General features: G+C 37.5%; 1 protein-coding gene across 1 annotated transcript; it reads right to left on the reverse strand.

Moving 5' to 3' along the window:
• Window positions 1-6168: 6168 nt before the first annotated feature.
• On the reverse strand, window positions 6169-21405 carry LOC133646264 (B2 bradykinin receptor-like). The gene is made up of 2 exons (XM_062041449.1): window positions 21317-21405; window positions 6169-11479 (listed from the first exon to the last, which is right to left on the reverse strand). The coding sequence occupies exons 1-2, from the start codon at window positions 21334-21336 to the stop codon at window positions 10444-10446; spliced, it is 1056 nt and encodes a 351-aa protein (XP_061897433.1). The 5' UTR covers window positions 21337-21405; the 3' UTR covers window positions 6169-10443.
• Window positions 21406-24946: the final 3541 nt, after the last annotated feature.

A 24946-nucleotide genomic window follows, 5' to 3' on the forward strand; every position in this document is an offset into this window, starting at 1 on the left:
CTAATAAACTAACGTTCAAAGGCAAATCCATTATCCATACTTCCACAATTTTACAGATTTCATTGGTAACGGTTATGATAATGATATTAGTTTATTTGGAACATGCAAACATGTACTTACCTACAGTATAAACAGTTTCTCATTACATGTCTGAAAAAGAGTAGGGAGAAACATAGCTTATTTTTAATCTTACCCCCTTTTTTTTTAGTTTCATAGCAAGTTCTAACATATTTTTTTCATTTCTTGTGCTTAATTTGTAACACAAACAAATAAATATCAGTGAAGTTCTCATGAATAAATAGTTGTTTATAAGTTCACATAATGAGATGAATAAGAGTATCTTATTTTTCGATAAGGTTGAAGATGTTTATCAAGATTTTTCTTCCTTGTGCTTTGTAAACACTTTGAATTTGAACATTCTTTAAACTGGATAATTTTAGTGCATTGTTTGATTTCTTCACTTAATCCGTTCCATAATTTAATTCCATATACTGATATGCTAAAGGTCTTAAGTGTTGTACGTGCATATAAATGTTTGAAGTACAATTCTCTTATTGTAGAATATAATTGTCGTACATTATCTGACATTGTATACATTATTGCATGTATTTATAGCTGTTTGCAAACACACCAAATCATTGAATTTTTGAATTGTTATTATTTGTATTAGCCTCTGTGTGTTTGCTCTTGAACAAAATGCGGCCGTGTCGTCTGTAAATAGTACTAACTTTAAGTCCTTTGTAACTTTACAAATGTTGTTTGTACAGAGATTGGACACATTTGGTTCCATTATTGAACCCTGGGATACTCCAAAAGATATACTTAGATCTGTAGAAGTGTGTTTGCCGGGCTTTACCTATTGCTTGATGTTAGTTAAGTTGCATTATAGTGTTATTTTATGTTTTCATTGTTCTGAGTCACATTGGAACCTTCCCTCCTTCTTGTCTTGCCATTTCCTAAATTTACAATAATCACCATGAACCAGAAAGTCATCTGCTAGCTAACAATCAGACAAAATCAAATAGGTTGTTTGACAATTTTCCTTTTCCACCACTTGAGTCACAATTACAGGATTTCTGTCATCTACAACGTCATTTTCCATGAACCAGAAACTACCCCGCTGATTATCAGATGAACGTTGCTTCATGACTTTATCACTCATGTTCGCGGAATTTATTTTCAATCTTTGCTGTTTAAGTCACAAAGCTAAAGAACTAAGAGGGACATGTCTAGATATCCTGCAGTCAGATTAATGAAGCTTGGAAGAGGATAAGTATACATTGAAAGAACTGAGGGGTCACCTGGGGATCATACATGTTACTCTCCAATTCAGAGATAATCACTTTATTACCCCAACAAAGCCTTTTCTTAGTAGTATTATCACATTTGCTACACACTACAAAATACATCTAAAAATATTGTACTTGCTATATAATTGCGATGTATTAATTGCCTCATAAATGACTTACTCAAGCTAATAACGTTAACATTATCACATTGTTTTAAGTTTAGCTGCCTCAAAAGACTTTCAGTTTTGAAATAACATCAGATGACTGATCATGCTGGCACTTTTAGGATACAAATGATGACTCTGGTTCCTCTTCTTAGTCATATGATTCCTATGAATGCTGGTATGCATGACTCATCATAGAGAGCCCTAAATATAAAGAATGCAACATAAAAAGTTCTTACCGTGATCTAAACTGACCGTAGAGCTCAAATGTGTGTGTATGCAGCGAGAAGAGCTGTGAGCGTTTTTGTATATAGAGCAGCATTCTTGCACACGCTCAACACATCAGCTTGTTTATGAACATGAACCTGCTACGTGAATTACTCCAGGCCCCTAAATGGAGAACATTTTATAGCAAAACTACCGGATTACCTTGGCTTAAACAAATCGTGAAGAACATTTGTAACTTTTAATGATTATTATAGAATAGAATGGACTTTATTGTCATTATATTTGCATATAACGAGATTAAGGACTCCAATTTAAGGTATGGTGGTGGAAACAATGATGATGATTATTATGATGATTAGGAAATCATTATTTTCCTCACCCGCATCATTGGAGACATTTCAATGCATAACACTCTTTTTGCAAGCACTTTCAAGTGAATGTGCATTGACTTTCAGTTTAAACCAGTGCGAGTGTTTGGTACTTAGCAACATCTGGTGGTGAAGATACACATTGAAACTTGAATTGTTTTACTATTATTGATTTATTTTAGTGTTCAATTTTTTAAATTGATAATACTATGTATTTTGTATATTTACAAGGGAATTATATTGATTAATTATATATTGATGTAATACTTTTAAATTAACATTACACAATTAGTTGTATTATGTTTGAACCTGTTTACTGAATAGTATTTTCTATTTTATGCCTGTAAATATACTGTAACAGGCTACTAGCAGTTTAAGTGGATAACTAAACCAAGTTTCATTGTATACTGTGTACAATGACAATAAGAAATTCTAAACCTTAATCGTTATACTTTTAAAATATATAAAGTACCAACGATTGTCACACACACACACTAGGTGTGGGGAAATTATCCTCTGCATTTGACCCATCACCCTTGATCACCCCCTGGGAGGTGAGGGGAGCAGTGAGCGGCAACAGTGCCCGCGCCCGGGAATCATTTTGGTGATTTAACCCCCAATTCCAACCCTTGATGCTGAGTGTCAAGCATTCCCAAAAAATAACTGTAGAAAAGCAAACAATTTAATGTTTTTATGAATTAAGTTATTTTTAAGCAAAGTTAATTTATAATTACTGCATTTATTATACTATGACTTATTTATTATACAATTAAGTATACTAAAATCTATGTTTAAAACAGTTCAGCTCCGTTTTTATCTATATTTATCAAATTACTATACTACAATGCATAAATACATTATGCCTTTTTTCTAAATATAAAACACTTCCTTGTGGTCTACATATAATAGTGTTTTTTTGGTCAAAATGTTATGATCATGTTTAACAGACCATCTTCAAGCTGCTTTCTGACCGTCTCTTCAGGATGCGCCGTTTTGTGGGCGGTCTTATTTATGTGCCTCCACTTCGACTGTGTCTTCTCCCCACCAGCCATGTTGTAGATTTTAGCGCTTCTATAGCCAGTCTACTGACAGATATAAGTTAATTATACGCTACTTTGCATTAGAAGTGGCAACAGCGTAGTATGCATGTGCATGTACGAGCCAGTCTGCCCCACAACAAAAGAATAGAAAAAAAGAAGGAGCTTATTGACTACAGCGTCGGACTACAATGGCAGACTTGCGCAAAGCTCTTCGGGTAAATCTCTACCATATGTGCATATATCCGCTGATGTCATCAATGGGTTGAATTTCAAACGGCTCGTTTGGAGGAAGTATGAATAAAAGAAGGCAAGATTGCAGTGCCTCCAGTAGGGCTGTGAATCTTTGGGTGTCCCACGATTCGATTCAATATCGATTCTTGGGGTCACGATTCGATTCAAAATCGATTTTTTTTCAATTCAACACGATTCTCGATTCAAAAACGATTTTTTCCCGATTCAAAACAAATATCTATTTATTCTATTCATACATAGGATTTCAGCAGGATCTACCCCAGTCTGCTGACATGCAAGCAGAGTAGTAGATTTTTGTAAAAAGCTTTTATAATTGTAAAGGACAATGTTTTATCAACTGATTGCAATAATGTCAATTTGTTTCAACTATTAAATGAACCAAAAATATGACTTATTTTACCTTTGTGAAAATATTGGACACAGTGTGTTGTCAAGCTTATAAGATGCGATGCAGGTGTAAGCCACTGTGACACTATTGTTCTTTTTTAAAATGTTTTTATTAATGTCTTATGATAATGTCAATGAGGGATTTTTAATCACTGCTATGTTGAAATTGTAACTCATATTGATACTGTTGTTGATAATATTCATTTTTGTTTCACTACTTTTGGATTGTTCTGTGTCGTGTTTGTGTCTCCTCTCAATTGCTCTGTTTATTGCAGTTCTGAGTGTTGCTGGGTCGGGTTTGGTTTTGGAATTGGATTGCATTGTTATGGTATTGCTGTGTATTGTTTTGTTGGATTGATTAATTTAAAAAAAATAAATAAATAAATTTTTATTTAAATAAATAAATCGATTTTTTAAAAATAAGAATCGATTCTGAATCGCACAACGTGAGAATCGCGATTCGAATTTGAATCGATTTTTTCCCACACCCCTACTAGCAAGGCAGCTAATGGGAGCAATCCATTCTGCCTCTAAATAACTTTAAGAATGCATCAAAAACCGCCGACAATACTTCATTTAACCTGTATAATAACCAAGCTGAATTGGTTAATGTGGACCCCGACTTAAACAAATTGAAAAACTTATTCGGGTGTTACCATTTAGTGGTTAATTGTACGGAATATGTACTGTACTGTACAATCTACTAATAAAAGTTTCAATCAAAAAGCAACATTGTTATTGTAAGAGCAAACACTAAGGAACTATTTTTCTATCCACATATCGTAAGCCGTACTAACACGCATGATGTGCTGCGTGTATCATGATCAACATTTTAGTGACTCACTCGATAGGCGTTTGGTCCGACTGGCCGGGGGACTTTTCCAGTTGAATTTGGTTAAGCGTGCCATTTATGTTGGCATAGCTTCGCTCCAAGTTCCACATTTGCAGCGTCAAGTCACTCTCTGGGCTTTCGTCTGCTTTAACGTTTCACACTCTTCTTCATGCTTGCTTCTAGAAGCAGCAGTTCATCCTCCCTATATTCAGGTTCAAAAAGATAAGGCTGTGAATCCACATTTTTACAAAAATAGACATCTTTGTTGTCTGTTACCAAGTCTGCCATGATTACAACACACTCACGTTTGTTTCCGGAAGTATAGAAACACACATTTGGGGCGGCGTGGCGAAGTTAGTAGAGTGGCCGTGCCAGCAATCGGAGGGTTGCTGGTTACTGGGGTTCAATCCCCACCTTCTACCACCCTAGTCACGTCCGTTGTGTCCTTGGGCAAGACACTTCACCCTTGCTCCTGATGGCTGCTGGTTAGCGCCTTGCATGGCAGCTCCCGCCATCAGTGTGTGAATGTGTGTGTGAATGGGCGAATGTGGAAATACTGTCAAAGCGCTTTGATTACCTTGAAGGTAGAAAAGCGCTATACAAATATAACCCATTTATTTATTTATTTGTTGCCGGAAGTCGGAAGTGCGTTGCTATGGAAACGGAAATAAATGCGCTGGGGAAATAAGTTTTGGAAATGCAAAAAATGACCAAAATACAGTAAATATTGAACATATTACATATTGTTATGAAAGTCTGTTACTACATTATATATAGACTTGCAGTGTGTATATATAACATTGATGGAGGGTTTTGAAGTTATTTTAGAGGGCTTTGAAGGCTACAACGATGACTACCATTAACCACATCTTGCAAGCGTTTTTGTTTTTTTAAATCATATTTAAAATCCCCCAAAAAAGACATGGGGTTTTGTCTCTCGTAATGATTTTGAATGTTAGGCAACATTCCAAAAAAAAATTGCAATTCCCCTTTAAAACTTAATCGTATGATGTATAAATGTTGTATTTTTTAAAATGCAATATTACACAACTTAAACTATAAAAAAGCAAATGTTTTAATTTCTTCATAATTAAATTTTTTAAAGCAAACTTAATTTTGGATTAGTACCTTTATTATGCTTTAATATAGAATTAAATATACTACTAATGAGGCGGAGTGGCTCGGTTAGTAGAACGGCCGTGCCAGCAACTTGAGGGTTCCAGGTTGGATCCCCACTTACGCCATCCATGTCACTGCCGTTGTGTCCTTGGGCAAGACACTTTACCCACCCACACTGGTTTAAATGTAACTTAGTTAAAGGGTTTCACTATGTAAAGCACTTTGAGTCACTAGAGAAAAGCGCTATATTAATATAATTCACTTCACGACTAATTAATGTTTAAAATAATTCTGTTTTTTCCTATATTTATCAAATTACTATAATAAAATGTATAAACCCATATATCAGTAGCCTTAATACTAGCATACAGTACAATAGTTAAAAAAAATCTGAAAAAATTATAATCGCTTTGACCATGACCACAATGTTGTAATTATTTTAGCTCTGTACACAAATCCAAACTACCATTTCAAATTGCGTTACCACAGCTGTTGTGCATTTATTTAATTTACATCATGGTTAGAAAGGATAAATACGACAGGTGAGACATTTGAGGGGATTGTTACATTGCACACACATGTATATATTTATATTCCAATGTAATATTTTTCTCATACAAACATGACACAGTTGTGATTTTATAGATTGCTATACAGGAAGAATGCATGACAACTATGACCAAAATACCTGCAACGAAAAAACAATGCATATATTTGCCATATATTTTGTAGTTAAAGTTAAATATCTACTCCAGTGGTATTCCACAACTATTTTCAACCCTCACAATGTGGTGGTTAAATTCTGGCCTCCTTTTTGGTTTGCCTTGCCTTTATTTTGGGAAGATCCAGGAGTGTTTGTGTATGCACCCTCAGCCCAACCTCTGAGTCAACATTGAGTGGGCTGTTTAATTGTTGTGTAGCGCAGGGAAGCCAAAAAAAAAGAGGCGTGATGGTGTGTCATGACTGGAAACTTTGTCAGTATATTGAGTCGGAAAGACCAAAAAATAGAGTTAGCTAGCAGTCTGTAATTCTCTGCTGCTCAACCTGAGATTTAAATGTGTTAAAAATGACTTAATGAGGCTCTAATCTCTCCACTCATGGCATTTGAAATGGTACAACATGTATTTTACAGCAAACAAGCAGATTTTACATCACCCTAACACGGGGGTCGGCAACCCGCGGCTCTAGAGCCGCATGCGGCTCTTTAGCGCCGCCCTAGTGGCTCTCTGGAGATTTTTCAAAAATGTATGAAGAATGGAAAAAGATGAGGGGGAAAAAAATCAATTTTTTTGTTTCAGAATGTTTTCTGTGGGAGGACAAACATGACATAAACCTCGCTAACTGTTATAAATCACACTGTTTATATTAAACATGCTTCACTGATTCGAGTATTTGGCGAGCGCCGTTTTGTCCTACTAATTTTGGTGGTCCTTGAACTCGCCGTATAGTTTGTTTCCATGTATAACTTTCTCCGACTTTCTAGGACGTGTTTTATGCCACTTTTTCTATCTCATTTTGTCCACCACACTTTTAATGTTGGGCATGAGTGCACAAAGGTGAGTTTTGTTGATGTTATTGACTTGTGTGGAGTGCTAATCAGACATATTTGGTCACTGCGTGACTGCAAGCTAATCGATGCTAACATGCTATTTAGGCTAGCTATATGTACATATTGCATATGCCTCATTTGTAGCTATATTTGAGGTCATTTAGTTTCCTTTAAGTCCTCTTAATTACATTTATATCTCATGACACATGTAATATGGCTTTTAATTTTTTGCGGCTCCAGACAGATTTGTTTTTGTATTTTTGGTCCAATATGGCTCTTTCAACATTTTGGGTTGCCGACCCCTGCCCTAACAACTTATAAATGTGCTAACTTGGGCAAAGCTGCATTTGTTTACATCACGGACACCATGAATTAAGTACAAAAATAAAGCCTGTAGGGGGAAAATTTAAAAAAATGTCCGATTTTTACGGTAAAATACATGGCAGCTCAGTCGGCAAAATTTTACTGTAAAAATAAGTTGTACCGTTTTTCCATTTGCAGATATACACTGTAAAATTACTGTAGATTTTACGGTAAAAAAACTGGCAGGTCAGTCGCCAAGATTTTACTGTAAAAATAACAGTATTTTGGTGTGAAAACTACTGTAAATTTTAGGGTAAAGTTCTGGCGCCTGAGATGCCAGTTCTTGTTTTTAACCACAAAATGTACAGATTTTTTTTTTTACAGTGTGCGGACATTTGATTATTAACAGTTTTGACAATTTCTCCAATCATGATCCATCCATCCATCCATCCATCCATTTTCTACCTCTTGTCCCTTTTGGGGTCGCAGGGGGTGCTGGAGCCTATCTCAGCTGCATTCGGGCGGAAGGCGGGGTACACCCTGGACAAATCGCCACCTCATCACAGGGCCAACACAGATAGACAGACAACATTCACACTCACATTCACACACTAGGGCCATCCATCCATCCATTTTCTACCGCTTATTCCCTTCGAGGTCGCGGGGGGTGCTGGAGCCTATTTCAGCTGCATTCGGGCGGACAAGTCGCCACCTCATCGCAGGGCCAACACAGATAGACAGAAAACATTCACACACTAGGGCCAATTTAGTGTTGCCAATCAACCTATCCCCAGGTGCATGTTTTTGGAGTTGGGAGGAAGCCGGAGTACCCAGAGGAAACCCATGCAGTCAAGGGGAGAACATGCAAACTCCACACAGAAAGATCCCGAGCCCGGGATTGAACTCATGACTACTCAGGACCTTTGTATTGTGAGGCACATGCACTAACCCCTGTCCCACCGTGCTGCCCACACTAGGGCCAATCAAGTGTTTTTTATTTGTGAGCTGTTTGAATTATCTTTTTAATTTCCCCCAAAACTGACTGGTCGTCAGCCAATCGCTGGGCACATTTAGCAAAACAACCTTTCACACTCAGGCACTGATCCATGCGGTAACGCTGTCATATTCCATGCGGGGTTCTGTCTTGTTCTTCTGGTGACGGGGCGGCGGCGACGTCGTCGTTCTTAAACAGTAGTGCTTTACTTGTCCATGACAACGGCAAGGCAGCGTTGTCAGTTTTTCCCACTCTGGAACAGTTCTCCAAAAGTCTTTGTTGCAGGGCACCCAGAATGTTCTTTCCGTGTGGATGGGGCCTCAGACTCACAGCAGTCATGCACAAGTTTGAGCAGGGTTGTCAAACATACGGCCCGTTGGGCCATTTGTGTCATATTATTTATCATTTATTCATAGTTTAGTGAATATAATTGCGGCCTGCGGTTTCTTGGTAAAAATATTATGGCAATCTTGAATCCCACCAGAAAAAATACTAAATACAATAACTGCAGACACAAATATGACAGCACAACAAACACATTGGGCAGCACAAAGAGAAACTTTCTTTAAAGGGGAACTGCACTTCTTGGAATTTTGTCAATCACTCGCAGTCCTTATGTAAGACAAATTTCGGTTTATGACCACATTCTTCTACTCGCCACGTGAGAGGCATGATTTATAATCGAGACAAAACTTTCACCAGCTCAGCAGGAAGAGAGCAGCTCACCAGCTCAATATGTAAATATAGCAGCATAAGCTAGTTACTGTGTTCAATGTGCTGCTAAAAGAAGGTCCATAACGTTAGCACTTATAATAACAATATCACTAATACTTTTTTAATCTAAGGTCATGACATGTAATGGAGTATTGTTGGCGCTTTCTTGCTGTTTTATAGTGGTTTTTATGGGCGCAATAGACACAATGACTTCATCACTCCCATTAGCTTCATTGTTGGCTGATTTTGTAAGAGTTTATCACGAGTAAAAATAAAAAAAAAAGTAAAACATGTGTCACATAAGGATTGTGAATGATAGGCAAAATTCCAAAAAAAAAAGCAGTTCCCCTTTAGGTAAGCGGAAGTGTCCGACCATCACGAGGGAACTCAAAAGCGTCAAAATGAAATATGTTTACATTACATTTATAATAACCTAAGGCCTGCCATAACTCAGGGTCACGATAGCTGCTAGTAGAAAAAAGTAACAAATTTAGTCACGTGGTTAAAATGTGATTGTGAAGTGAATACTTTGTGTGTTGCCCAGCCTCCCCCCGGACTCTACCTCCAGTGGCCCCCGGTTAAACTGAGTCGACCCCTGATTTATAGTCTCCAATGAACCTAAAATGCATGTTTTTGGGATGTGGGAAGAAACACAACCACCATGTGACCCATTGTTTTAACTGAATTACAAATGTATTTTGGCCAAATGAAAATAAATAAATAAATTCAGATTAAATAATAGAAACATGTAAAAAGAAAACATGCTAAAAGAGAAATATTTAAGTCACTAGTCATGACTGTATAATCTGATATGTGTTTAATGTAGATTTAAGATCACATGCAAAATGTGTCATGTTTATTTTGGTATTTTTTATATGTTGTCCTTTCTCTGCTGTCAAAGAAACATCACGGTGAGCTTTCTTTGCAATTCTTAAATAAACAAACAACAACAAAAATCAGACTCAAAAATTCTGCCTAGCAACAAGTGAATGTTGCTGTGCCTGTCAGCTTGCTAAAATGGGACATCTTTTAATAGATAATATTGTTTAGCACTTTGTACTAGATTGGTAAGATTGCGTTCCTCCTCTGTGGTTCTTTGAATGCCAAAATGCTTCATGACTGAGATGAGTATCTGTTTTGGAATGTCATTCTGGAATATCCCCCTGAGGGATTTAAGGAGACCTACATGTACCTGAAACCACCCTTATGTGAAAGTCTTCAGTGTTGCGGAAGTGTTCGAACGAGTAGACGCGGTCGTCACCGTGCTGACGGCACACTGTTTGCAGACTTCTTGAACCTTTTTCCGGAAATTTTTCCCAACAATGACATACAAGATAGGATTGACGACGCTGTTTAAAAAAGCCAGGTAGGCAAAGATCTGGTCGCAAATTGCTAAAACTCTTTCGAGGGCACATCCTACCAAAATTTTTGCTTTATGGAGCACATCTAGTGCGGTGAATAAGTGTAAAGGCACCCAGCAGATGAGGAAGGTTACGAGGACGACCAGCACCAGCGTGGTGGCCTTCTGCTCACTTTTCTGGGCATTGGACCTCGCAAATGACTGTTTCTTTAGCGCCCGGATGATTGTGATGGTGCAGAATGTGATGATGGAAATTGGGATGATGAAGCTAAAGGTGATCAGCATCCCGTCGCAGACCAGCTCTACCATTTGGCTCGGATAATCCGAGATGCAAGCTCGAACTTCAAACTCTGGAAAATACTTCACCGCCCTGAAAATCAGCGTTGAAGCGCTCAGTAACAAGCCCAAGCCCCACACCAGCAAACATCCCAGTTTGGCATACTTGGGACGGCGCATTCGTCCGTGGGACATGGGATGCACCAGCGCCACATAGCGATCCATGCTAACCAGGACAAGGAAGTAGATGCTGCAGTAAGCGTTCATCTTGATGCCTGCATTGACCACTTTGCAAAGGGCCTCTCCAAAAGGCCAGTTGAAACCTTGGCTGATGTTGACGGCCCAGAAGGGCAGACAAGACACCAGGACAAGGTCGGCGGCCGCCAGGTTGCTGAGGTAGATTTCGGCTACCGTGCACGCCTTCTTGTGGAGGCAGAAGACCAGCAGCACGAAGACGTTTAACACGATTCCCAGCGCCGTGATGATGAACAAGTAGACTGGCTGGTGGCGGGTGAGCCAATCCCATTCATTTAAATCGATGCACTGCGTTTCATTTGTGGAGTTTTGGTCACTGTAAGCATTTGTGATGTTCAGCTCCGGTAATCTGCAGAAAAACACTCCGATTAGCAAAAACTTTTCAGGATCCGTCAAGCACCCTCTAAGTATCATTGCTATAGCTGCCGCCCGGCCACTAAAACATGGCCACGATATGGAAATACCATGTCATATCCTGACTAATTCCTCTAAGTTAGAACTTGGTCAACTTGACAGTCACAGCTACAATCATGAGGTGTGATCTTAGCATTCCAGATGTTACATTGCGTATCCTACGTTGTCGCTCAAACCAACAAGTTGTTATTGATGTTGAAGATCAATTGAATCCAAATAATTCTTCTTCACTATGGCTGGACATGTAAAAAACAAGTCAAAAAATCAAATCCGCAATGCAGTGAAGCCGTGATATTTGAAACGCAATGTTGTGATTGTACCAACGTTTTTTTTTATAAGAGTATTCTACATATTTTTAGCCAGATTACTGCTTAAATGAATTATTATTTATGTTTTATATGTATTACAATGCAGTGTTTGTTTTATTTTCTTTTATTATGTGGTGGCGATATCAAAAATATCTATTTTATTCCGTTCAGGGACGACTATGGATCGGCTTTACTAACCCTCTTTGTATTATTTATCTATGCATGGTGAGAGAGAGATAATGGCCCACCAAAAAAGGGGTGTCAGCGGGGATTGTTCGGGGGATTGTTTTATGACCGGAAGTGAAGGGGAGGTGTTATGGCCCCCCCAGGAAGTGGGCGTGGCTTCCACATACCTCTAAAATAGGGGGGTCAGTGGGGGATTGAGTTATGACCCCAGGAAGTAGGCCTGGCCTAAACCGGAAACAGGAAGTATACATCATATCCGGCGGCCATTTTAATTACCGTATTTCCTTGAATTGGCGCCGGGAATATAGTATTCGCCTGCCTAGAATTACAGCCGGGTCAAATTCGTTTCGCAAAATAATTACCGCATGCTTGGCACTTCCGCCGGGTCAAATATGAGTCATTAAATGACTCCCGCCTCCTGGTGGTAGAGGGCGCTAGTGATCCTTCTTGCGACTACCAGTACTGCAGGAGACAGGTACTGCAGAAGAAGACAACAAGCAGCAAGCATGCAGCAATTGTTTGCTTGCACTTTTACCATGGAGGATTACATATCTAAAATTAAACCGTTTTCTAAACTGGACTTTCAATCGAAGCAGGAGGTAATAATTAAAGGAATATCTCCAGAGACTTTTAAAATTGAAGAAAGATGAGAAAGACTGCCTTTGATCAGAAGCAGCTGCACATGGACCCATTTACAAGTAAAGGTAAGATCATAATAACGTTTTTTTTTATTAAATGTGCTTTTCATGATAAGGTATGCGCCGGAGTGAGAAGAGGTTTTAAAATAATTAGAGCATGCTTGCTCATTCCGCATGGTTTTGGTAACCGCAGGAGTGAGAAGAGGTTTTAAATTAATTAGCGCCCCTGCGGCTATTCAAGGAAATACGGTATGTCGTTTTTTTAAAGCTGTCTTTCATCTTGGTTGTAGTCCTAATCATAATGATTTATGATTCCTACAGGCTGAAAAGGGCATTACAACTTGTAGTTTTTTATGCTGTCCGCCATCTTGGATGTAGTCTATAAATCCTAATGATTTATGATTCCTGCAGGCAAAAATGGGTATTACAATTTGTAGTTTTTTGTTTTATTTCCACAGCATTTACCCATTTACAAAAATCGATTTCTATGCCAATTTAAACCCATATATAACCTTATTTTAGTTGTCTTGTACTATCACGGCTGCTTTTGTAACTGATTTGAGTTGTATTAGATATGTATAATTAAATATAACTTAAATAAAATGTTGATTAACTATTTTTTCTTATATTACTTATATTGTCTACTTTTTATCTGAAACAAAAGTTAACTGATGTTCTAATATTACAAGTAATATATTGTATTCTTTTGATCTTAGATCAGTGTATCTACTATGTATTAAATACAAGTTTCTAAATGTAGTTATTTCTTAAAAAAGGGTTATAATTATAAATGCTGTTTTGTCTTAAAAGTTTCAGAGCTATTTTTCTATTTTGAAAGAATACTTCTGTTTACTCGTGTCTTAAATAAAAAGTACTTAACTTGTATCTGTGCTACCTGTGTTATATATGTCTAAACCTTTAAATAATACAATACAGATGGTAATTGGTATATCAATGTAATGTCATAAGCCTATGCCAATACCCTTTTCAGTAATAAATATATACAAAAAAGTATAAATGAGTAAAATTTGACAGAATTGAACGATGCAATTTGTAAAATTGTGCATAGTATCACTGGCACTTGTATTTTTTAATTTTAACTTTATTTATTGGCATACAGTATTCAAATATGAGAGACCATCAAATTGTGAATTAGATTGTCCAGGATCAAAAGCAGCTTAAAAATTCTAATCACTACTTTATGAATGAAAGAAGGGTTATGAATATGAACAAAGATTGAAATTACTACTTCATGAAACAAACATTGTTTAGGATTAGCATTTAAGGAGGTGTATAAAGATGAGTGAATAAGAAAAAAGTTATGGTTAAATGTTAATGAGTTTATTTTGTTTCAGTACAAAAATAAAACATTTATGAAAGAAAAACATGCAGGTTTAGGAAAAAAAAATGCAAGAGTGTGGAAAAATCTTTGCAAAGTGAAAACACAAATTTCACATTTGACTATGTTTATTTAGTCAATGGAATTTAGAAAAAAAGTTGACAACTAAGAAAGTTTACAGAGATGTGGTACTCAAAAACAAGCTGGTTAGAAAAAAACACACATTTCCAATATATGAAGGGGTTAAGGATTATGCACAACATTGATAAAGAGTAAGTGAATAAGAAACAAAGTTAGGATTACGCAGTAGTTATTTTATTTACTTTGGTAAAAATATATTTGAAAGAAAGACAATATGCAAGTTTAAGAGAAAATGTTTGCAAGAATGGACAACATCTTTACCAAATGAAAACAAAATGTTCACTTTCCATGTGAGGTGAATGGATTTTAGAAAAAAAGTTGGCACTTTAGAGAATTTTTTTATGCAAAGTTGGAAAAAAACAAAAACAAAACAGGTTTAAGAAAAGTATACAGCGATGATAAATTAAAAACCTAAAAGTTAGAAAAAATATTTCCAATTTATGAAGGAAAAAATTTTAGCAACCAAGAAAGTTTACAGAGAAGGCGTACTCAATAACAAGATGGTTAGAAAAAAATATTTACAACTTGTAAAAGGAAAAACAATGTTATGGTTAGCATTTAAGAAAAAAGAGTTGAGGTTAGCATAATTCCAACATTGATCTAATGGATGAAATAAAAAAATAAATAAAGCTACTGTAAAAATGATAAATTAGGATTATGAGCAGCATTTAGTACATCATAAAATATATTTAAGGTTAGCATAATATAAAAATGTTTACAACTAATGAATGTAAACATGATATGGAGAGCATTTAAAAAGTTTACAAAGGGTCAGGTTAGGGTTATCGTATAATTTATTTAAACATAATGATCTAATGAATGAAAGAAATAATATTGAAACTACTTTAAAAATGAATTGATAAAAAACCATCATGACCATGAGACCCTGCTTTAATATGGATTGTTTTGCTTTCAATTCAAGTATTGTTTGTAATGATGTTAACTCTGCAGTAATGTTTACAGGTATGGAATTTTGTATGTAATATATCACAACATCGATAAACAGTGCATACACAGTGAAATGGTGGGCTATGTGAAAACGGTCACTATTCCAATTCATTAGTACAGTTTTAAAAATGGCAGTTTAGACGTGTGAACAACATTCAGGACCATCAAATCCCAAGCCAAAGTTCTGGCTTTTTGCATACATTTCTCCATGATTTCAATGTCCTTATCTCTGGGTGTGTTGGACGTGTAATGTATCGTCCTTGACAGAATGTCCATCCATTTGTATGTGACCGTGTGGTGTTCAAGTCCATCGTGCACCTTTGCCAGGTAACCACCCATGCTTTTTTTTTTCTTCTTACATCCGTTGATTCCTTTAGAGCACCCCTGTGTCAAGAGAAATACAAAAACAGGCTTTAAAAACTGTATGGCATGAGAAAATACATTTTCTCTATTATTGGTGAGTGTAATTTTTAGCACTTACCAGCTGAGTGATCCATATTGATTTGGATCACAATGGAGGTTCTTTAGGCTTGTGTTGGTCTCAAAGTGATGTGTTCTGGGCGTTGGAAGGGCTTGTGTTTAGTATGATCGTGTAGTTCTAACTATCTGTTCAACGTGGGCGTGTCGTCACACGGAGCAGTAGGCCGTATGGCGGAAGGACATGCAGCGGCATGTTCTTGTGTAACTTGTATTTTAGTTAAGTATATTCTTACTGATGTAAACATAAATTAATATATATTGTATAAATATATTATTGCTGTTAAGACAATTAACGTACCCCAACATTATATTGTCATTGTATGGAAGTTTAGAAAGAAAAAAAGACGATTACAAATACTAACAGAGGTAGTTGACAAAAGGTATAATCGCTTTCCAATGCAGCCTTATAACTTAAATACTGTCTTTACTTAAAGGAATGACATTACATCTGTAAGGGTAAAAACCACACATACATACATCATTAACATATGATAGACATACATAAATGTGTGTATGGCATATGGTATCCAAAACAACATCTAATTGTTTAAATCTAATCTTTCTAAAACATTAAAATGGTAATCGCTACCAAATGCAGCATTTTAACTTAAATACTGTCTTTACTTGAAGGATTGGCATTACATACACTATATTGCCAAAAGTATTTGGCCACCTGCCTCGACTCACATATGAACTTGAAGTGCCATCCCATTCCTAACCCATAGGGTTCAATATGATGTCGGTCCACCTTTTGCAGCTATTATAGCTTCAACTCTTCTGGGAAGGCTGTCCACAAGGTTGCGGAGTGTGTTTATAGGAATTTTCGACCATTCTTCCAAAAGTGCATCGGTGAGGTCACACACTGATGTTGGTCGAGAAGGCCTGGCTCCCAGTCTCCGTTCTAATTCATCCCAAAGGTGTTATATCGGGTTCAGGTCGGGACTCTGTGCAGGCCAGTCAAGTTCATCCACGCATTTTCTTATAATAAAGCCGACAGTTGACTTTGGAATATTTAGGAACGAGGAAATTTCATGACTGGATTTGTTGCACAGGTGGCATCCCATGACAGTTCCACGCTGGAAATCACTGAGCTCCTGAGAGCGGCCCATTCTTTCACAAATGTTTGTAGAAACAGTCTCCATGCCTAAGTGCTTGATTTTATACACCTGTGGCAAGTAATTAGGACACCTGATTCTGATCATTTGGATGGGTGGCTAAATACTTTTGGTAATATAGTTTATATTCTCCGAAAGTGTAAAAAAAACACATACATACATCACTAATATAGTATATATTAGACGTACATTACTGAATTGGCTGCTATCTAAAACATTGTCTAATTGTTTAAAAGAAAGTCTTTCTAAAAAATGTAATTGAACTATGTACATACACATATAGTTTTTTACAATATTAGTAATGTTTGTTTAGCACATGTAATACCTCAGTTTTAAAATGCACATAAAATAAAAACAATTAGCGCCATGATATAAATTCTGTGACAGTCGGATCGCATTACGGCGATATTTAGTGTGTTCCCGGAAATGCAAAAACCTTACGAAGGTAGCTTCCAATAAAAAAAATAACAAATACAAAAAAATAATCCATGGACCAAAATAGGCAAAAACGATTATCGCTTGTGGTTGGCCCGAGGCGTACAAAAGGCTATGCAAACCGTAACTAAAAAACTTACAGACTACAAAACGGAGTTCCCCAGCACATCATAGACTTACGCGCAGGGAAGTGCGGTTGGAAAAGCTTCCACATAAATAAACATTCACAAAGTCCCAACAAAGGTTTGCAACAGAGGCTCAACTTAAATGGCCGTAATAATAAAATAAAATGTCTGCGTTGAGCAGACTTTCAGAGGCAGGAGTGAAGCCGGATGCAGGAACATCCAAACAAAACAGGAAAAACGACCACAATAAGAGCGCTAAACCGGAACTACGACCCAAAACACAGGATAACACCAACATACTCAAAACATGGAATGATATTATGTGACAGATCACAACACGATTTCACTCTAACCCTGACTACAATGATGGTAGCTAAAAGTCAACAACATAAGTCATTCCTATTATTAAATGACATGACTATAGCATGGTATGCAAGTAAAACATTCAAACTTTGTGTAGGAGGGTATCCCAAACTTGTCAGTTATGCTTTTAAACAATTTCGTATTACATTTAAATGAAATGGTAGGCTATTGTATACAAAGTGCTTAAAGATGGCTAAATATGCTTTTAGTCGGAATCAGCTCACTCGTACACACCTAAAAAGAGAGGCTACGTTAGTTACAAATGTAAATAATTTTGTAATTGAATGTCAGAATAATGTCCAACTATTTAAATAATTATAGAATAATGTCTTTTGTACTATATAATATAGCTAAAAAACAAAATAAGTACATAAGTTATATCGTAGACTGTGGTATTATCTGTAGTATTGTTAAAACCCACGGTTTAATAATTTAATGTTGGTAGTGATATCATCTTTTTGTTATGCCTTATTCCAAAATGGAATACATTAATTTTTGTCCTTAAAATTCTACAGACAATTCCCCATGAAGACAATGCGAAGAACATTTTTTAAATTTTTGCACATTAAAAAACCCCTGACAAAAATCACATTTACATAATTATTTGAAAGCCTTTGCTCAATACTTTCTTGAAACACCTTTGGCAGCAATTACAGCCAAAAGTCTTTTTGAATACGATACCACAAGCTTGGCACACCTATCTTTGGGCAGTTGCGCCTATTCGTCTTTGCAGCCCCTCTCAAGCTCCATCAAATTGGATGGTTTTCGTCCAGAAGTTTTCTGTACATTGCTGCATTTATCTTTTTCTAACCTATCCTAAACTGTCTCCCAGATCCTACCGTTGAAAAACATCCCCACAGCATGATGCTGCCACCACCATGTTTCACTTTAAGGATGGTATTGGCCTGGTGATGAGCGGTGCCTGGTGTCCTTCAAATATGACGCCTGGCATTCACACTACAGAGACATTTTTTCTCATGGTCTGAGAGTCTTTCAGTTGAATTTTGGAAAACTTTTTTACTAAGAAATGGCTTCCATCTGGCCACTACAACATACGGGCCTGATTGGTGGTTTGCTGCAGAGATGGTTGACCTTCTGGAAGGTTCTCCGCTCTCCCCAAAGGAATGCTGTAGCTCTGACAGAGTGACCTGGTCACTTCCCTGACTAGACTAAGATGAACGCAGCAATGTACAGAGACATCCTGGTTGAAAACCAATGATTCCCATCCAACCTGATGGAGCTTGAGAGGTGCTGCAAAGTGGAATGGGCAAAGAGGAATGGACAAAATTGCCCGAAGAGAGGTGTGCAAAGCCAAAAACATGCACCTGGGGATAGGTTGATTGGCAACACTAAATTGGCCCTAGTGTGTGAATGTGAGTGTGAATGTTGTCTGTCTATCTGTGTTGGACCTGCGATGAGGTGGCGACTTGTCCAGGGTGTACTCTGCCTTCCGCCCGATTGCAGCTGAGATAGGCTCCAGCACCCCCCGCGACCCCAAAAGGGACAAGCGGTAGAAAATGGATGGATGGATGGATGGAGGTGTGCAAAGCTTGTGGCATTGTATTATAAAAGACTTGAGGCTGTAATTGTTGCCAAAGGTGCATCCACAAAGTATTGAGCAAAGGCTGTGAAAACTTATGTACATGTGATTTTTTCATTTTTAATACATTTAAAAAACAACAACTACAAAAAACTTTTCACATGGTCATTATGGGGTTTTGTGTGCAGACTATTGAGGGCAAAAATAGATTCAATTCATTTTGGAATAAGGCATAACAAAATGTGGAAAAAGTGAAGCTGTGTTAATACTTTCTGGATGCACTTATCCTATCTTATCCTAACACAGTGCTTCTCAATTATTTTCTGTTACATCCCTCCTAGGAAGAAGAAAATATTTTGTGCCACCACCCTCCCCCACTCTCCACCGTGACTATGAATAGTATAATTTGCCTATAAAATTGTTATAACTATACCTCTGCATACCATTGTAAGTTCAAACCACACACTGGCCATTCCTCATCTCCCACCATGGTTACAGTGAAGCCAAGTGCTGCATATGCTTCGTCATATTCTGATATGGAAAAAAGAGCTTGTTCCCCAAGGTCACAGGCCCGTATCCTAACCATTCTAACCTTGTCACCATAAACTTACTGACCCTAACCTTTCTAGCCCTTTTTATACCCTAACCCAGGGGTCGGCAACCCGCGGCTCTAGAGCCGCATGCGGCTCTTTAGCGCCGCCCTAGTGGCTCTCTGAAGCTTTTTCAAAAATGTATGAAAAATGGAAAAAGATGAGGGGGAAAAAAATACATTTTTTGTTTTAATATGGTTTCTGTAGGAGGACAAACATGACATAAACCTCCCTGATTGTTATAAAGCACACTGTTTATATTAAACATGCTTCACTGATTCGAGTATTTGGCGAGCGCCGTTTTGTCCTACTAATTTTGGCGGTCCTTGAACTCACCTTAGTTTGTGTCCATGTATAACTTTCTCCGACTTTCTAGGACGTGTTTTATGCCACTTCTTTTTCTGTCTCATTTTGTCCACCACCCTTTTAACGTGCGTGAATGCACAAAGGTGAGTTTTGTTGATGATATTGACTTGTGTGGAGTGCTAATCAGACATATTTGGTCACTGCATGACTGCAAGCTAATCGATGCTAACATGCTATTTAGGCTAGCTATATGTACATATTGCATCATTATGCCTCGTTTGTAGCTATATTTGAGCTCATTTAGTTCCCTTTAAGTCATCTCAATTCAATGTATATCTCATGACACACTATCTGTATGTAATATGGCTTTTAATTTGTTGCGGCTCCAGACAGATTTGTTTTTGTATTTTTGCTCCAATATGGCTCTTTCAACATTTTGGGTTGCCGACCCCTGCCCTAACCATAGCATAACCTTACTGAGTGCCGTCTCAAGCTTACCCAATCTAACCATACCCCAACGACAATGGTTCGGCGAACCTTACAAAAATATAATACTTTTATGTCAAATTGTCAAACAAAATATATATATTTTAAAAATATTTCATGCAAGTCATATAAGTTTTGAAAGTTCAGTCATCTCTAAATATCAGTTACACTAACAGTGTTCAACAGTTGCTGACAATTGTTTTCCACGTTTAATGAAATACTGAATTGGAAATAGCTGTAAACTAATCACCACAATGACTAAAAAAAAAACATTTAAATGTCTTACTGTATGTAATGACTATGGAAATACGTTTGTACAATTGTGTTCCTGTATGCACAGTTATATAACATGCCATGCATTCATACAAGTCATATCACAGTGTACAATTAGCTCCAATAACGAGCAACAGGCTTGGGTCTGCTGGCTCTAATTCCCCTGCCAGAGTGAGGAGGGTTAAATTGGCTACTGCAAATTATGAGATATCATCCTGCAATCTCTTCTGCACGGGGCCAGTAAGCCGACATCACCAGTAATGAACTATAATAAGACTTGATAATAACTGGTGGTTTACTAGTTCAATTTTGTATATAACGTGTAGTCTATCCTAGAATTGATCAGGTGTAGTTTTTTTTAATCAAGCCTGCATGATTTTTAAGACACTAAAACAATTGTGATAGTAGACTTTAAGGACTTTTAGGGACTGTATGCACCAGTATTGTTTAAATAAACATGACATATGAATAAAATGTATTAAAAAATAAAAACGTTTACCTCGTAGTTAGAGCAGCCATTTCCTACTGAGTACGTAAGTCCAGATGTGAAGTGTCTAGTTGTCCGCCTGCACTGCACGGAGCTTCCCCGTTCTCCGCCTACCCTGTGTCTGACTTGCTCTCTTTAAAGGAATTAGAGCTGAAGTGATGTCAGCCAAAAAGCCTTACATCAGACTTTTGGTCCTCCTCTAAGTACCACCCCCCGAATTGCCTGTAATATTAAGTCTCCATGTGTAACAGTAGAAGTTAATTGACCCTCCAACCCCCACCCACTCTCAAATTCTGAATAATTTACAGTTCAGTTTTATGGACAAACATGACTCTAAAGTCAAACCAGACCTGGAGTTCAAACCATCATTGTCAGACGTCAACACATTTTGTGTTGAGTTTTGAGTTTTCAACCTCTCAGTCAACATTGAGTGGGGTGTTTAATTGTTGTGTAGCACAGGGAAGCCAAAGAAAGAAAAAAAAAGCACCACAAGACATCTGAAAAAAAAGGAGGCGTGGTGGTGCGTCATGACTGGAGACTTTGTCAGTACATTGAGTCGGAAAGGCAAAAAAAAAAAAAAGAGTTAACTAGCAGTCTGTAGTTCTCTGCTGCTCAACCTGAGATTTAAATGTGTTAAAAATGACTTAATGAGGCTCTAATCTCTCCACTCATGGCATTTGAAATGGTACAATGTGTATTTTACAGCAAACAAACAGATTTTACATCACCCTAACAACTTATAAATGTGCTAACTTGGGCACACCTGCATTTGTTTACATCACGGACACCATGAATTAAGTACAACAATAAAGCCTGTACAGGGGAAAAAAAATAAAAAAATTCAGATTTTTAATGGTAAAATACACGGCAGCTCAGTCGGCAGAATTTTACCGTAAAAACAAGTCATACCGTGTTTCGATTTGCAGAAATGCACTGTAAAATGACTGTAGATTTTATGGTAAAAAGAACTGGCAGGTCAGTCGCCAGGATTTTACTGTAAAAATGACAGTATTTTGGTGTGAACATTTCAGGGTAAAGTTCTGGCGCCTGAGCTGCCAGTTTTTTGTTTTTAACCATATATATATATTTTTTTCAGTGTGCGGACATTTGATTATTAACAGTTTCGACAATTACTCCAATCATGATCCAATCAAGTGTTTTTTATTTATTTGTGAGCTGTTTGAATTATCTTTTTAATTTCCCCCAAAACTGACTGGTCATCAGCCAATTGCTGGGCACATTTAGCAAAACAACCTTTCACACTCAGGCACTGATCCATGCGGTAACGCTGTTATGTTCCATGCGGTGTTCTGTGTAACCTATACGTGCTACAAATCAATGTAAAGTATATGGGGTGTTATGGGCTAGGAACAGAAGACTAGAGTTTCGACTCAGAGAGAGAAGGCAGAGCTTGAATTGCAGTTTGGTTGGCACCGTGTATTAAAGAATTAGTGATGGACAGCAGATATATACACAACAATGAGTTGAATGGTCATTCAATGTGAAAGCAATTTGAAGAAAAACACAGTTACTATATACATATATACAATTTCAATTAAAGTATTCAGTGTCTCTGGATCTTGTTTAAATCTCAGCTCAGATAATAAAGTTCTTGGAGAAAGGTTTTGGAGAAAGTAAAGCCGTACAGTCCGGTTAAGGGTGAAAATGTGTAGAGGGTTGGCTCGAGAGCCTCCTACCAGCCCAGACAGAACTGGTGGTGGGTTTCCTGGCTGGAATCTCCCAAGAACGATCATTGGACTAGATGTTTTTTTTCCTTAGCTCGCCATCATAAAAAGAAGCCTGGCCTGTGTAAGAACCAGGACCATCCTTGTAAATCAATGTGTACACAAATCAAATATCTTCATTAAATAACACTAATTGCATTTTAAAGTATTCAGAACAGGTTCTATTTTTTTCCTCAATATTGTACAATATAAATCAACATGCATGTCAGAATCACAATACGCAATAAAGTGCTAAAATAACCATTAGCAACAGGGCCGGCCCGTGGCATAGGCCGTATAGGCAAATGCTAAAGGCGCCGTCCATCAGGGGGCGCCATGCCGTGCCACAAATGTTGGAGAAAAAAAAAAAGTTGGTACTATTATTTCTACATACAAAAAATAATCCCACGTTAATTAAAATGCAAAGTAAAGCCTATTTAATAGAAATATTATTTGTTACAACATTACGCCCCCCCCCCACCCCGCACGGTGCGCCCCCTCCCTTCCCTCCCTTCAACACAAGATGTCAAAACGGCCAAAACTGTCAGGTGCCCAGGGAAGAAAAAATAGAAAAGAAGAGGAGGAGAAACGAGAAAAAGACAGAGGTAGCAGGTAGGTAACGTTAGCCTACATGAAATTATTTGTCTGTTACAGAATGTGATAGTAACCTTGCTTTTTTAGCATTAAGCTAATGTTACATGATTCGGCAATTGCTAATCAATAAATAGCTAGTTCTGTTTTAACGTCGGGTTAATATTGTGGAGGGGGCTAAATTGTTATGGAAAATAATAATGTAACGTTAGGTAATTACAGTACTCCCACCTTACATTACTCAGGGACATTTGTATTAGATCTTTTAAGCAGGTGTTTTTTGTTTACATTGTTATTGCCTTCTGGTTAGCTAATGTTTGCCCTGCAGGTAATAGTCACTTTTCCACCCCTTTATATATTAGGTATAGTTGTAAGCCTAGTTGTTAAAGTGCACATCATTAATGTTAATTAAGCAATATCACATGAGAGGGAATGCTGTTCTTTAATTTGAGCACTGCTGTGATTCGGTTAAAGATAATCATAACATAACATTCTCATATAATATGTTGATTTGCTTTCTTTAAGTAAAAAAAAAGGTCAAAGACAAAGCTATTCGGTTTCTTGTGAGTATATACACTTCACTGCCGATGTGGGGCACCTAAAATCTTGCCTGGGTTAGGGCCAGGCCTGATTAGCAGCATAAGAATGACCTATACAAAGCGGTCAGTGCAATAAACGTGCTTATTATCAAAACACATTCAAAAGTACATTCAATACACAATAGTTATCATTGGTTCAAGTCATAAACCTTGTTTATGGACGATTGAGAAATATGCCACAAAGACTGTCGCAATGAAACAATCGAAGAAAGACTAATGCTAGAGGTGCTATTTTCATAAATATGGACTCACCAACTCCGCTTCTACCGTCACACACAGTTCAATAACAAAAAATCCGGCGCTGGTAGTCGACTCTATAAGGTTAACAAATAGGCATTTAGTTTAGAATCCCGTCAGCACAATATTTCGGGTGAAAACGAGAATATAAACCTACCTCGAGCAGAAATACAATCTGTCTCCCCTCACGTCCTGTCTACTGGCCACTTCCTGCTACCGGCTTATAAGCACAGCTGATTGGCCCGCGGCGGTCACGTGACTAGGGAGAGTGCGCCGAGCTCAAAGAGCAATAGAGAACAAGAGCCTAATAGTCTCCGCAAAAGTATGGATTTGACACCTGCGTGACATCTGTCTTGTTCTTCTGGCGACGTTGTCGTTCTTAAACAGTAGTGGTTTACTTGTCCACATGACAACGGCAAGGCAGCGTTGTCAGATTTTCCCACTCTGGAACAGTTCTCCAAAAGTATTTGTTGCAGGGCATCCAGAACGCC

Source organism: Entelurus aequoreus, linkage group LG03 (assembly GCF_033978785.1).
Source record: "Entelurus aequoreus isolate RoL-2023_Sb linkage group LG03, RoL_Eaeq_v1.1, whole genome shotgun sequence".
Lineage (NCBI taxonomy): Eukaryota > Metazoa > Chordata > Actinopteri > Syngnathiformes > Syngnathidae > Entelurus > Entelurus aequoreus.

Bases quoted from the DNA above. Each gene is read 5' to 3' on its own strand.
- LOC133646264 (XM_062041449.1), bottom strand. From the start codon at position 21,336: ATGGCTGCTCTAACTACGAG. The intron at 11,480-21,316 runs GTAAACGTTTTT...GTTTTTCTGCAG, and splicing joins ATGGCTGCTCTAACTACGAG to ATTACCGGAGCTGAACATCA.